General features: G+C 35.5%; 2 protein-coding genes across 3 annotated transcripts; one reads left to right on the top strand and one right to left on the bottom strand.

The window, feature by feature from the left end:
* Positions 1-2,701: 2,701 nt before the first annotated feature.
* Positions 2,702-8,868, bottom strand: LOC143143592 (protein obstructor-E). The gene is made up of 3 exons (XM_076304984.1): positions 8,372-8,868; positions 4,269-4,686; positions 2,702-2,826 (listed from the first exon to the last, which is right to left on the bottom strand). Exons 1-3 carry the CDS (start codon positions 8,616-8,618, stop codon positions 2,799-2,801), a joined length of 693 nt encoding a protein of 230 aa, XP_076161099.1. The 5' UTR covers positions 8,619-8,868; the 3' UTR covers positions 2,702-2,798.
* A 1,501-nt stretch (positions 8,869-10,369) lies between these two features.
* Arp5 (Actin-related protein 5) lies at positions 10,370-14,687 on the top strand. 2 transcript variants are annotated; one of them, XM_076304980.1, is made up of 8 exons: positions 10,370-10,773; positions 11,846-12,009; positions 12,083-12,397; positions 12,465-12,745; positions 12,817-13,035; positions 13,102-13,403; positions 13,476-13,656; positions 13,730-14,687. In XM_076304980.1, the coding sequence occupies exons 2-8, from the start codon at positions 11,907-11,909 to the stop codon at positions 14,351-14,353; spliced, it is 2,025 nt and encodes a 674-aa protein (XP_076161095.1). In that variant the 5' UTR covers positions 10,370-10,773; positions 11,846-11,906; the 3' UTR covers positions 14,354-14,687. The 2 variants fall into 2 exon arrangements, with proteins under 2 accessions (XP_076161095.1, XP_076161094.1); XM_076304979.1 differs by lacking the exon at positions 10,370-10,773 and having other exon boundaries at positions 11,714-12,009.
* Positions 14,688-15,033: the final 346 nt, after the last annotated feature.

Below are 15,033 nucleotides of genomic sequence, written 5' to 3'. Positions count from 1 at the left end.
CAAATTTTCAAAGATTCAATTACGTGGTTTTACAAGTCGCAAAAAATTGTTAAATTTGTACTACCATAAGTTTGAAAATATACATCTAGAGAAATTGCAATGTTAATAGGAAAACATATTAACCTTTAAGGGGTGTTTCAATCCTGAAAAACCAAAAGCTGGCAAAAATAAATTGCTCGACACTTTCCTCGTGGTCTCCTACAAACCTGTAAAGTTTCATTTGTAATATTGCTACATACCTCCTGGCAAACAGTTACCTGTTTCAACGTAAACCTTTTTCTTCCTTAGACCACATCCAGACCGCCCAATAAACTGAAAAGGAACTGACAATAATTGATTACCGGTATAGTCGTTAAGTTAAAATACGTTCACGAGTTAACTATCAATTACCGACACACTGATAAACATTTTAAATACTTGTGTATTAAGAATCGAAACTTAAAAATGTGTACGATGCAACGAGTATCATTTTTCGTATTTTCTACAAACGAATTTTCTTTATCGTTATTGTCACTCGTATACCGTCTAAATCGTTCAATAAGTTATTAAACACTCGACGGTAATCTTATTTATTCGTCAAATATCGATCCCGTACCTTATCGTCGCTTATTGAAAATATATCAAGACAAAGTGGCCGTTCGAACATATTTCGATACAGTAAATGCATAAGGTACGGTTACCCCTCCGGGGACCATAACTGGCCTTACGCAACACCCATTGCTACTTCGGTCCCGAACGGAGAACCAGATCTCCCAGCATGGACAGTGAAAGCCGACGAATACCAACGCGCGATCTCGGTACTCGCGTGATCAGCATTGTCGGCGAACCGGTCAGATGAACGAAATAAATACGTCACGGTCATGTCTGTGGCCTGTGGCTAATTGAGCTCTCGAACCTTCGTCATCTTCGTAAAACTCAAATTAGAAAGTCGTCCCGGCGAGCGATCCCTCGCGCGGCGTACGAGACCGGGCACGAAAATAACGAGACTGGAACCATATTTTTACTTAGACGATTCGAGAAAATCGTTCCTCGATCGCCCTCGAAATAATCAACCGTTGCGTCCACGCACAGCTGGCTGGCTACGTTGCAATGGTGCGTATCATTTTCCGTAAGTGTCTAGTGCATATCATTTTCCAAAGAATCCTTACTCTCGCCTCTTGCATTCGTAGAACGTAAAATGGATTCCAAGAACGAACTCGACTTGTTCGGGAAGAGGATAAAGTAATAAGGAGTAAAATCTGTTGATGGGGGGAGGGGAGGATGATCAAATATAGCGATGTCTTATTGGCTGTGAACTACTTAACGGGCGCAACATCACTGGATGGCATTGCTCTGATGCAAGATCCATTTGCTTGTCTGCACAATCCTCTTCAATTCTTTCCCAATCGTTTGCACAACTTTGGCGAGATTTTAAACGTAATTATTTTCTATATTGGAACACCGGTACTGGGGAAATTATATTCAGAACGAAAGTCGTCATTCTGTGCGAGCAGGGTTCGAGATGAACTATCTGTTTAGTTTTCAAAATCAACTGGTTAGTTTTCAAAACCATCTGGTTAGTTTTCGAAACCATCTGTTTAGTTTTCCTTTGTCGCTATTGATTTCCTAGATGGAGAATCAATCTTGATATTTTCATGGTGGAGCTTGTATCGTGGGTTAGATCTTTAATAAATATACGCAGTACTGTCCCCAAGATTATCACAGAGTTATACAGGTGATAAATATAAACCGAGATCAAATTTAATCTACCTGTTTCTCAGTTTGTCACAATTCGGGACCAAACTTGTAACAACTTGAGAAACGGTACTATATATAGATTAAGATTAATAGCAACATGACTTATGCTCACATTTTATAATATTCTGTGCTATACTCTTTAGTATGGCCCAATGAACACGATATTATTAGTATTATTATTCATCGAGACTCGAAAGATACAAATTTGCTTGTGTCAAATAGAACTAACGCAAAATTTCTCGGTGCTTTTTTATCAGCGTGTACTGATGTGTTTAAATGTATCCTAAAGAAGCTCCCATAAATGTTAACAATTTAATTAGAGCTTTCACAATTTTGAGACAGATTTGGTTACAATGTACATTGTTTGACAGGGTCGCGAGAGTACATTTCGTCGCGCACATTGTAAATTACGTAAAGAGAAAGGTTGTGATCAAGTGAATGAAGTGAAATTGTCTGCCAACTCAAAGAACGTCATTATGCGTGGCTCATTGTATTCAAACAGGATCAATTTTTACTGATTTACATTGAGAATGATAATTGCCCTTTGTTCATCGGTTCATTCGTTGCAATCGAATCGTAGAAAGTCGCTAATAAATTACCATTATTTAAGGATCTCACAATATTTACATTGCTCTACAGCTATGAAAGATGGGGCAAAAGTGGCACTTTGACTTTTAAATTTCATATACGTATTTATAGTATATACTTTCACGTTCGAGTTTACTCGCACGTTTGGTGAGAAAGTTCCGTAAACAATTTTCAATATTTCTCTTTTACTACTACTACTACTATTACTATCAATTTCTTCCCGGTATGTTAAGTTACGGTTACCAATTTGCATTTTTCCAACGATCGTAGCAGGCCGCAACAAAGTTATCGACGCTATAAATTTCCGGAGCGTAATCCGATTACATAAGGAGAAAGGTATAATTGTCGTGGGAGGTGTATATGCAAAGGCCAATCATTTACGTAAGTGTATCACGGGTTTATTGTTCCTAAGTGTAAAAAAAAAAATTAAGCGTTACAAACGTATCGCTGAGTAACTGGCACCTTGTCTTTGTTCAGTTCTTGTTCTTGTAATAGTCCTCGCTGCAACAGGAAGAAAAACAGATAAAACAATTGAGCATCGTTACTGAAGTACGAATGTCTCAAATCTGGCAAATAGTTAAAAAAGGAATTTTTGTAAATTAAACTTTTTCTTTCAAAATCGTATTTATTATGCAACTGAAACTTGTTTAGGTGGATGAATAGAAAATGGTAGTGTGTGAAAAAGCTGTGAAAGAAATTTATCTATAACGTAGATATAAAAGAGGAACGTAGACTATAGAAAGGCATGGAAAATTAATAAATTTATTTATAGGAGATAAGAAAATATTAGACAAAACAATAGAATAGGAAAAAGGTTGTAGGAAGACAGAACAAACGAAAAACTAGAAAGTGAGGTTAGGGAGAAGAGTATGAGAGTGATATTGTTATAAATGCAAGAATTAGCAAACAAGCAGTATGAAATGAATCAGATAAAATTCTTAAAAGAATAAGAGAACAAGATAGATAGAAGAGAATATAAGAAAGAGGAGATATTAACGGAAGGAGTATCAAACAAGATTAAGAAAGAAAAAGTAGGTAGACTATTCAAAGGTGAAACAAATAAAGAATGAAAGAATAATAAATCTTGGAATTAAATAATTATCTATCGTATAGATTTCTACTCTCAGAGAATGTATAAAATGTATAATCTTTTTAAATATCAAAATATTATTGATTTGTTATAGTAGAAAGAATACAAACCAAATGTTAAAATGGACATTAAGTATAAAAATGTATACATATACTACAGTATATCATATCAAAGGAAAGTAAAAAAGAAAAAAGTAGGAAAAGAGCAATGAAAAAGTATCATAAAAAGATTCAAAATGCAAAATATAATAGGTTTTACAAGTTTTATGGGGTAGGAAACTTAATAGTGCATTTGAGAAAAGGCAGTAAAGAATTGGGAGTTGAAGTTCAAATATTAATTAAACAATGTTGAAAGAGTGTATAGTATGTGGTTATAAATACAGTATGTTGAAATATTTAATAGAAGGTTAGCAAAGAATATCAATGTAAGATTAAAGGGAATAGTAAATGATAGGAGAAACAAGAAATGAGTAGAATATTTCAGAAAAATGGAAAGAACGTAAAGAAAAAAGGATATATAAGTACAAAGATAAATCATATCAAAGATAGATACTTAAGAACGGTAGGCTAAGCTATTGCATAGGAAGTAAGATGATATGCGATGAATATATGTGATGTAGGAAATGTAAGTATAGGGTAAGATATACATATGTACAATGTACCAAGTGCATTTTGTTGCCAGGAAGCAACAATTACAGATAAACTACCACTACCAAGTTGAAACACATTAATAACAGAGCACTCTTGCAATACACTCTTGTCATCTGAGATTAAATGCTCAAAGATTCCAAGAACACATTTAGGTTTTGCCAGATCGAGACTGAAAAGTGTAAGAACCACGCCATTAAACTTACCATCCAGGAACATTCTCCGGTTCCATACACTTGAAGCTGTCCTCGCTGTAAACAGTGCCAGGTTCACATTGCCCTTTCTGCGGCACCACACCATTTTTGCAAATATAGAACTTGGCGCAGTCCTCTGGATGTGGATACGTAGGATGGGGCAGAATCCTGCCAAGTGGTCCTGGTACATCTCCATCGGGGCAAACAAAACCGTCGTCCAGGACGTCTCTTTTCACGTGTTCGCACAGTCTACTGGCATCGGCAGGCCAGACGCAACTGGACATCTTATCCTCGTAGATCAGACCAGGTGGACAGGGCATTATTTGCGCCACACCGTCGATGCAATTGACGAAACGATCACAAGCGGTTGGGTCTTCGTGCTTGAAGTATCCATTAGCGCGTGGACATCCTTTGCTCGGTTGTGGCTCCTCTGAACACCCAAATGAAAACAATTTAACAAAAGGAGACAATGCTACACAGAATATTATAAATATGAACCAAACTAAGACAACTTCTTAAAAAACAAAAACTTAAGATATGATAAAATTAACAACGAATGAATTTTTGAAAATAATCTATATGATTTCTATAGGAAAAATTTTAATAAATGAGTGTAGAAATAGAAAATAGTAATTAATGAAAATGATCGCTCTGTAGATAAATTCTATACGTGTACATATTTTGTTAGAGAAAAACTTAAAGAAAAACTCGTATAGTACTCCGACTTTTTCCGAATATTGAACACATTTTTTAAATAGAGTAAGGATTCTATATTTTTGTACAGAAGTTAACTGAATATTTCTTCGTATAGTGCATTGTATAATGTATGTGTACTTCGTACAATGTACAATATAGTACTCTGTATTGCATAGTATACCGTAATACATTGTGTTGCCTAATATACTATACATATACGAAGTGTAGTGCATTGTATAGCGAACGTATACTTCCTACAGTGTACAATATAGTATTTTGTATTGTACAGTATACCGTAATACATTGCGTAGTCTAATACGCTATACATATACGAAGTATACATACTACATACTATATAATACTATACAGTTATAGTACTACAGACAACGTATTATATCTACATATAACGTACAGTACGGTACCGGTCTGTCCGATAAACGAATTAGTGGAAACATCGTTTCACTTTCATCGTTTCTTTCGTTCGGTTTTGTGGGTCCTAAAAATGAGTATCAGCATGCAGATTTATTCACGTGGCAAAAAATAGCGGGGACGGCAAAAGTAAAACAACGAAGAAAAATGGAAACGAGCCTGGAAACGATTTTAGCCAAGAATGCACGGGGAAACCGGTTTACCTTAATTTATCGCATCTTTGGCGACATTGCGAACCCGATCTAATCGTTATCGTATATTCGAACCCGAGACGAAGTCTGCTCCATCGAATCGGACCAGGGTTCCATTTTTAGATCGGAAACTTTTCCTCGTGTAGCTAGCGAGTCTCGTTCCAGAAAATCGGTACGTAGTCCGCGATTGCTCGCCAGGAATGCGATTCACGTCGGCGTTCGGAATTTCTCGAAAATAGAAGATAGTATGACCAGAATATTCCTACGTGCGCGATCGATACACGTCACTTTCACCTTTGGTTTCTCATAAGTCCGCCACGGTATGGTCCCGGTATCGCGCGATCTTTGTGCGATTATATCTCACCGGGTTTGATTCGAGTCCTTCCGAAGGAAAATTTTCGGTAAAATCTTTGCATCGTGATAATAACTTTTAAACGATTTAAAATATTGCCACGCGCTCGCTTCGATTGGAAAACACGAATGCGTTTGTTAATATTAATATATAGGTAATCAAGATTTTCGAACATTTTAAGGTTTGGGTCCTCTTCGAATTCCATGGAGGGTTATCGAACGAAACAATCGAGTTTTCAATTATTAAAAATTTGAAAGATATTAATAATGTATTATTATATAATCTGGACGGATTATTCAACGTTTGCATCGAAGCAATAGCTTAAACCCAATGTCTGGCAGACCTGTAAAACCGTGCCACTCTAACATGTGGTTTAGTTTTATTTTGCATCGTGTCGTAAAAATGGTAATTGAAGCGATTAAATGCTTAAAAAGAATTTATACAGTAAATTTTTACTTCCTTTCAAGATTGTCATTGAACTCGTTAATTTTAACTTTTCGTCTTATTAAGATTATCTCACAAGCAAGTAATTAATTATTTATGATGTTTGTTAAATCTTTTTTTATAATTTTGTGCGTTATATTTTTTGACATTTTTTTTATTTTCTCGAACCTAAATCGAATCTTTCTCCCTTTCGTTTATGTATTTACAATGAAATACGTTCTACATTTTTCACAAATTGTTAGGTGTTCTTGATTATTTTCTACTTAAAAAAATCTATTGTGCAATACTAGTCAATATTCGTGTATACAATGCATGCCTAGTATATTATCTACAAACACTGTAAATATTTTTCCCCCGACATTAACTCTACATAGACAAACTGTAATTTCTCACCTTGAACCCACTCGATCCAATATTACAAAAACTGTATCAAATTTTTCAAAAATTTTTCCAAGTTCCACAATCTCAATTCTATTAATACAAAGCCTCGAGTTTCGAAATTTCTTTCGTATTTTTAAAATTCCCAAAACATACAACTCTCGCTTGATGGAATATTACAAAACTGTATCAAATTTTTCAAAAATTCTTCCAAGTTCCACAATCTAGATTCTATCTATACAAAATCTCCAATTTCGAAATTTCTTTCGTATCTATACAAAATTTCCAATTTCGAAATTTCTTTCGTATCTATACAAAATCTCCAATTTCGAAATTTCTTTCGTATCTATACAAAATCTCCAATTTCGAAATTTCCTTCGTATCTATACAAAATCTCCAATTTCGAAATTTCCTTCGTATCTATACAAAATCTCCAATTTCGAAATTTCTTTCGTATCTATACAAAATCTCTAATTTCGAAATTTCCTTCGTATCTATACAAAATCTCCAATTTCAAAATTTCCTTCGTATCTATACAAAATCTCCAATTTCGAAATTTCTTTCGTATCTATACAAAATCTCCAATTTCGAAATTTCCTTCGTATCTATACAAAATCTCCAATTTCGAAATTTCTTTCGTATCTATACAAAATCTCCAATTTCGAAATTTCCTTCGTATCTATACAAAATCTCCAATTTCGAAATTTCCTTCGTATCTATACAAAATCTCCAATTTCGAAATTTTTTTCGTATCTATACAAAATCTCCAATTTCGAAATTTCTTTCGTATCTATACAAAATCTCCAATTTCAAAATTTCTTTCGTATCTATACAAAATCTCCAATTTCGAAATTTCTTTCGTATCTATACAAAATCTTCAATTTCGAAATTTCTTTCGTATCTATACAAAATCTCCAATTTCGAAATTTCCTTCGTATCTATACAAAATCTCCAATTTCGAAATTTCCTTGTATCTATACAAAATCTCCAATTTCAAAATTTCTTTCGTATCTATACAAAATCTCCAATTTCGAAATTTCTTTCGTATCTATACAAAATCTTCAATTTCGAAATTTCTTTCGTATCTATACAAAATCTCCAATTTCGAAATTTCCTTCGTATCTATACAAAATCTCCAATTTCGAAATTTCCTTGTATCTATACAAAATCTCCAATTTCGAAATTTCCTTCGTATCTATACAAAATCTCCAATTTCGAAATTTCCTTCGTATCTATACAAAATCTCCAATTTCGAAATTTCCTTCGTATCTATACAAAATCTCCAATTTCGAAATTTCCTTCGTATCTATACAAAATCTCCAATTTCGAAATTTCTTTCGTATCTATACAAAATCTCCAATTTCGAAATTTCCTTCATATCTATACAAAATCTCCAATTTCGAAATTTCTTTCGTATCTATACAAAATCTCCAATTTCGAAATTTCTTTCGTATCTTTCAAAACTCGAGCATCGTCGAAACTGGAATTCTTTCGATCGACAAGTACGTATCACCGTGCTTGTGAACGATAAGAGCAGCATTATTCGCGAAAGCAAAGTACCGCCCGAACGTGGCAGCGAATAACGAACGACACGAGCCGCGCCTCGGGCTCGGAATGGGACTTACGAAGAAGAGTACGGTCCCCGCATGGCACGTTGGCTGGTATATCACAGAGCTCCTTCTTCGGGTTGTCGTCCCTGAATACGAGACCATCTTTGCACAACTTCTCCTCCGCTTTGCCATCCAGACAGACGAAGTACAGATCGCATTGTTCCTGGTCCGGGAAGAAGCCTTTCGGTTCCGGGCACCGAAACTGGGCCCTGCTCAAGGTCACCGCACTGACCAACAAAAGGGAGAACACGCGACTATACATGGTCCTTTTTCTTTTCTCTCTGTTTCTTTCTTTCTTTCTTTTTTTTCTTTTTCCCCCTTATTCGTCGAAACCCTTGCTCCAGAACCACCAGATCACGCTTTTCCTCCTCTTCGTCTCTTCTTCTTGTTCCTCTTCTTGTTCCTCTTCTTGTTCCCTCGACAGCACGTAAGGAACGGTGGATATAACGTGAGTGCAGGCCTGAAACTGGTCCTGATTCGTTCTGTCGGCACACCACCACTGCATCCTTCCTTGCATTTCACAACCCCCACCCCCCCCCCCCTTTCGCCGAAACTCCTTTCTCGCTTGCTCTCCTATCACCGGTTTTCTTCGACGGGAGTGTCGATACGTACGCGAGTTGAGACTCGTTTCGCCCCAGCTTTCCGTCCCGCGTTACGCCTGGGCTCTTTTTGTTTTGTTCTTTTTTTTTTCTTTTTTTCTTTCTTTCTTCATTTCTGCCGTGTCGGTATTATTGATACCGATATTCCTGTCCAGTGGTCGCTTCCGGGTTCCGCGTAAACGCACCACCCCCACCCCTAACGTCGACTACCTGCTCGCTCTTATCAGCGATACGAGTATCGCTTCGTCGCGTCGTTTCCGCTCGAGATCAATTTCAATAGGGTTAACTCCTTTCCTCGACACCGTGAACGATTTTTATCGATTTCGATTGTATCCGTTGAACATCTTTTGACAACAGCTGTAACACACGGTGGGAATGTATTGTACATTGGGAAATAATTGAGAAAAATATACGAACTGTTGCGAATCGATTCGGAACGTACTTAGTGGTATTCGTATTACACAGTAACATGCACGTTTTGCACGATTGAACGTAATTTGATTTGTTGGTTAGTAGGAGAAATCAACTTTGAATGTACACGAGTACGTTCAATGTTTAAAATACCCGATCGTAACGAGTATGATATAATTTGTTCGAAATTGTTATGCAATATAAATATCTCGTATCGGAGAATATAATTACCATTATGTAAGGTGTCTTCGATACTGTTTGTACACATTGCAGTAATCGAAAAAGTCGATACGCACCGTTTCATCGATCGATACGTATCACTCGGTCGATCAAAAGTGACCCGTTACGATTTCACACGCGTTTGTGAAATTATATTTGCGCAACGCTTTGAAAGTGTCCGTGAATGTTAATATCGTTACTTCTGAGCACACGTTCTCTTCCGGGTGCTTTGAATACGTATATCGCTTTCGATCGTACGTGATTTGCTCTTCATCAATGAATTCGCTTACGTTTCTTGATGTTCTTGATATTCTTTCATCTATTCGTAGCAAAAAATATCTATGCGATCTTTCCATGCGATTCGATATGTACGTTTTTACTGGTGACGGATTATGCAGTGAAACGTTAGAATACATGACATACGTACGCGTGAAACGTGCTCGCCCGTTGTGAAACACAAAAGAAAGGTAGCGGACTTTCGATAATTTGAATAAAAATACAATCTCGCTTTCTTTTTCGTCAAACGATCGCTTTTTAAACGCCACCCCGTGACGAATGTCCGTGAAAGCAAGAACAATTTAGATTCACGTACGATTCGTGACGTAAAATCAGGTGTACCGCAGCTTGTTCTGTAATCAGGTGCAGACACGAAAGCGTCTGTCAAAAAGAATCGAGACGGTGTTACGAACGGTGCCACGACAGTGGTAGATATAAAACGATAGGCTTCGATTTCTGACCCCCACCCTTCGTAGGCAAGCTTCTAGTGGTTGCGCGGATGAAACGCTAGATGGTGTGCGTCGTTGTGTTTTGAGACTAAATTCCGATACACGCGGACGTGAACACGAGTGCTTGTGAAATCAGAGATTCTATAGACAATTTTTAAAGATTATAATAGAGTTCGTTCATGATTCATCACGTGTTCGAATACTTCACGTAGAATAACTCAATCGCCTGAAAGATCCATTGTCATGTTTTTACATTAGAACCAATTCTCAGTATAGTGGCGAATAGTGATTATTGTATTGTTTTTTGTGACCATCTCGGTATATACGATACATTATTTGGAAAAACAATATCTATTTTGAAGAAACATTGATGTATGGATCGTTATAAATCGAATATGTGGTGTTCTAACCTCGATATAATGCCCTGCAAAAGTCCTAAATGGTGACAAAACGTAGAAAGTTTGTACGAGGAATAGATTGCTTAAAATAGTACAAAGATTGTATTTTTTTTTATAATTAATATATTTTAACACGACAGCAAAAAATATTTCATTTGATTTGTACAAAAATAGATTATCAACCTAAGTCACAATCAGAAACTTTTATAGTTTTATCGAAAAAATATGGAATGATTACAAATATAATGTATACTTGGTATTACGATGACAGCATCTTATGGCAAGGATTCGTCTATCTTGCAATACGTATTTAATGTCAAAGGTCGGAATTTTTAATACCTTTCGCGTTGGAATACGCGAAACAATTTACTGTTAAAGGTCATGTAACTCGTTTTATTCTTGTCAAGAATGAAATTGTCTTAAAATAAATGCTATTTGAAGTGACTGCTGATGCTATGAAATAATAGTTGAAAAATCGATACATTTTTCACGTAGAACTTGAAGAAATAAAAAGGATATTTTTCTTTTTCGTAGATCATTTTGATACTATTTGTTCTCGTATAATAATGTTTGTCCGATATCATTTTTCGTAATTTACCCCCAATAATTGAATTACTTATTTTAGTATTGAGAAAAGCAGTAAATTTCAAAAATTAGTATGACTAATACTATAGACATCTAGCGGTGACACTTGCAAACTAAAATGACCTCTGAGCATACAGACCATGGTCGTCGATTGCCATAAATAAATGACATTCAGGATTTAAAAAATCTATACGAATTGTAATAAAAATTTTTTCGATTAATATTATTTTGTTCGTTATAACAATTTATACAGTTTATGAATCATCAAATGCTATTCATCTGATATTTTGAGAAAATGTTATATTAAGAATTAATGATAAAACAAAATTCATAGTACAAGTAAAAATAATATTATACAACGTAAATGATATTATTGAATTTTCATGTTTCTCTAATTTAATTATTTTAAACTTTAAGTCTACAAGTTCAATTTTCGCGCGTTTTACGCATTGCAATTCATACGCCATGTTAGTTGCATTTTCATTTCTGTCGGTATTACAGTATTTTAGCTGTTTACATCATGTCTTGAAAACGACTGAATATAATTAACAGTTGTGTGGTTCCGTGTAATAAATCGATTTTTAAGGAAAAGTAGTCCATTCAATGAAATAATATGGAAATTCTGGAATTAAAAGACGTGAAAGCTACACCTGATATAATACATCTTTATCCAAATAGAGTAAAATCTGAAGGAACTCCACTTGTTATTGATAATGGTAAGATGTACTATATCATACTTTATATAGCACATTAATTATGCAATAAAAATTAACAAATAACTTATTTTAGGATCGTACAACTGTAGAGTAGGTTGGGCTACTGAGAAAGAACCCCAACTGATATTTAAAAATCTTATTGCAAAACCACGGAAAGAACGTGGCAAAAAGGATGGCGAACCTCAAGTTGGAAATGATATAGCAAACATTGAAGCAGTACGATTTCAGTTAAAAACACAATTTGATCGTAATGTGGTAACCCATTTTGAAGCTCAAGAACAAATATTTGATTATACCTTCACTCATATGGGAATAGATACAGAAGGCGTAGTAAACCATCCAATTATATTAACTGAAACATTTCTGAATCCTAATTATTCTCGAAACTGTAAGATAAAAAATGTGTGTTTTGTAATCATAAGTTGAGGTTAGAACACTAATTGTACATATTTCAGTGATGGCAGAACTTTTATTTGAATGTTACAACGTGCCTTCAATAGCATATGGAGTAGATTGTTTATTTTCTTATCAGCATAACAATTGTCCATCAGATGGTCTAATAATTAGTATTGGATACCATACTACACATATAATACCAATATTAGATGGTAAAGCAGATCCTGTAAATTCAAGAAGGATCAATGTTGGTGGATATCACATTACATCTTACATGCATAGGTTGCTTCAACTTAAATATCCAGTACACGTAAATGCTATAACACCAAGTCGAGCAGAGGTATACAAATTACATACTTTGTATATTCATTATTGCTTTTCGTTCTCAAGACTTACTTTCCCCTTTCATAGGAATTAATACACGAACATTCTATGATTGCATTAAATTATCAAGAAGAAATTTCTAAATGGGCTGATCCAGATTATTACGACGCAAATGTATTAAGGGTACAGTTACCCTATGTGGCACCTACAAATGCTCCTGGTTTAACAGTTGAGCAACAAAAAGAAAGGAAACGTGAGCTAGCTAGAAGATTAATGGAAATCAATGCTCGGAAAAGGGAAGAGAGGGTCAGTAATCTTTAAGGATACAAAAAAAAGTTTTGAATATAAGGTTAATATAATTGATATTTATAGTTAGCAGAAGACGAAGAGCAACTAAATCAATTATTAGCCATTCAAGATTTATTAGAAGAAGGTGAAACAGATGAATTTGATCAAGCCTTAAAGAGTTATTCCCTCGCGAACGAAACAGACTTGATAAAAATGATTAATAATTTACAAGCAAAAGTAGAAAGGACTAGACAAAAAATAGTGGCTGCAAATTCGCAAGAAGAAAATATTGTAATGGAAGAGCAAAAACCAAAAATAAAATCAAGTCTCCAACCGAAAGATCAACAAGATTTTGATGAATGGATAGCTGGTGTTAGGAGGAAAAGGTAACTGATAATTTATAATTATTTTCATGATTTTCACAATGTCATGAGAGTAAAATTTGATCTACACTATAGGCAAGAAATACTAGAAAAACGGATGGCTAAAAGACAACGCAGGCAAGATATGGCCAAACGTAGAACAGCTGCCGCGCAGGAAAGAATGCGTATAATAAGTCAATTAGCAAGAAAAGAGAAACGCGATGATGATTTTGGTATGAGAGATGAAGACTGGGATGTATATAAAGTTATAAACAGGGTTCGTAAGAAATATTTTGAAGTTTTAAATTTTGGTGTTGAATCATGTTTTCAAGTAAAGTATCACTATGTAGGAAGGTGGAGATTCAGATTCAGAGTTGGAGCAAGAAAAACTTTTAGAACTCGAGGATGTATTGCGTCATCACGATCCAGAATTTGACGGAGCTGGATCAAACGTCCCGATGGTTCCTGGGGAAACTCATCAATTACACGTAGGAGTGGAACGTTTGAGAGCTCCAGAAATATTATTCCAACCATCTATGATAGGTTCCATGGAAGCAGGCATAGCTGAAACAATCGAATTCGTTTTAAAGCTATACCCACCTGAGCAACAATTACGACTCGTGGGAAACATATTCTTGACCGGTGGTCCAACCATTTTTCCGGGTCTACTGGAAAGACTAAATCGCGAACTTCGCGAGATGAGACCGTTTGGTTCTAATTTTCAAATAAATATCGCAAAAAATACCAGCATAGACGCGTGGTATGGTGCAAGAGACTTTGGTCTGAACGGAAATCTTCCCGAGTATCTAGTAAGCAAAAAAGAATACGAAGAGAAAGGTGGAGAATATTTTAAGGAGCATTCAACGAGTAACACTTACACTCGATCTCCCGATCCCTTACCCATAATACAAGTTCCTGTGACATCGGAACAGATAATCGTTGAAGATGCCGTTGTTGATGTTGAGATGGAGTAAAGTATTAAAAAAAAACACATTCTACGCCGAATTACATTACGAAATAAATTTTTCTGAAAACAGAGGGTACGTTTGCCGTTGATTTTTCTCTTTATCCAGACACAGGAGCAAAAAAACACACACACACAAGAAGACTGTATTTCATGGATATCTACTTTATTACACAAATGTTTCCGTTTGTTCATTCGATTACGAACAAACTACATTGTAGTCTGTTTGCTGATCACAATACACAGTCCCCAATCGTCGCATTTCGCCATTCAAAGATAATTATGCGGGTACATCTTTTTACTTTTCCTTACTCGCCGATAACAGTCGACGTCCACTTGTTGGAGCTCCTCGAGCAATCTAAAAAACTGAGAAAGTGATCCCTCACTTCAGCGGTAGAATTCACTACAGCGACCTCGAGAAATTCTCCCACTTCGGTCCATGGCTTAAGTTAACATCACAATACAGTAATATACTGAAAGATATTACGAAGAAGCCCTACAGGCAATCATTACAGCTAATATAAATGATCTTTGCGTGTTTCGTCTAATAAAGGAACATACCGTACGGAAACTTCGAGTCGTTCACATGACACAGCATGTAAGAAAAAAGAAGAGTGGAGTTAGTTTTTAAAAACGTAAATTCTTAAGATCACAAGCGCACAGCGTTTGTTACATACACACACACATATA

This window comes from Ptiloglossa arizonensis, chromosome 2 (assembly GCF_051014685.1).
Source record: "Ptiloglossa arizonensis isolate GNS036 chromosome 2, iyPtiAriz1_principal, whole genome shotgun sequence".
NCBI lineage: Eukaryota > Metazoa > Arthropoda > Insecta > Hymenoptera > Colletidae > Ptiloglossa > Ptiloglossa arizonensis.
This window is presented reverse-complemented; position numbering and strand designations above follow the sequence as displayed.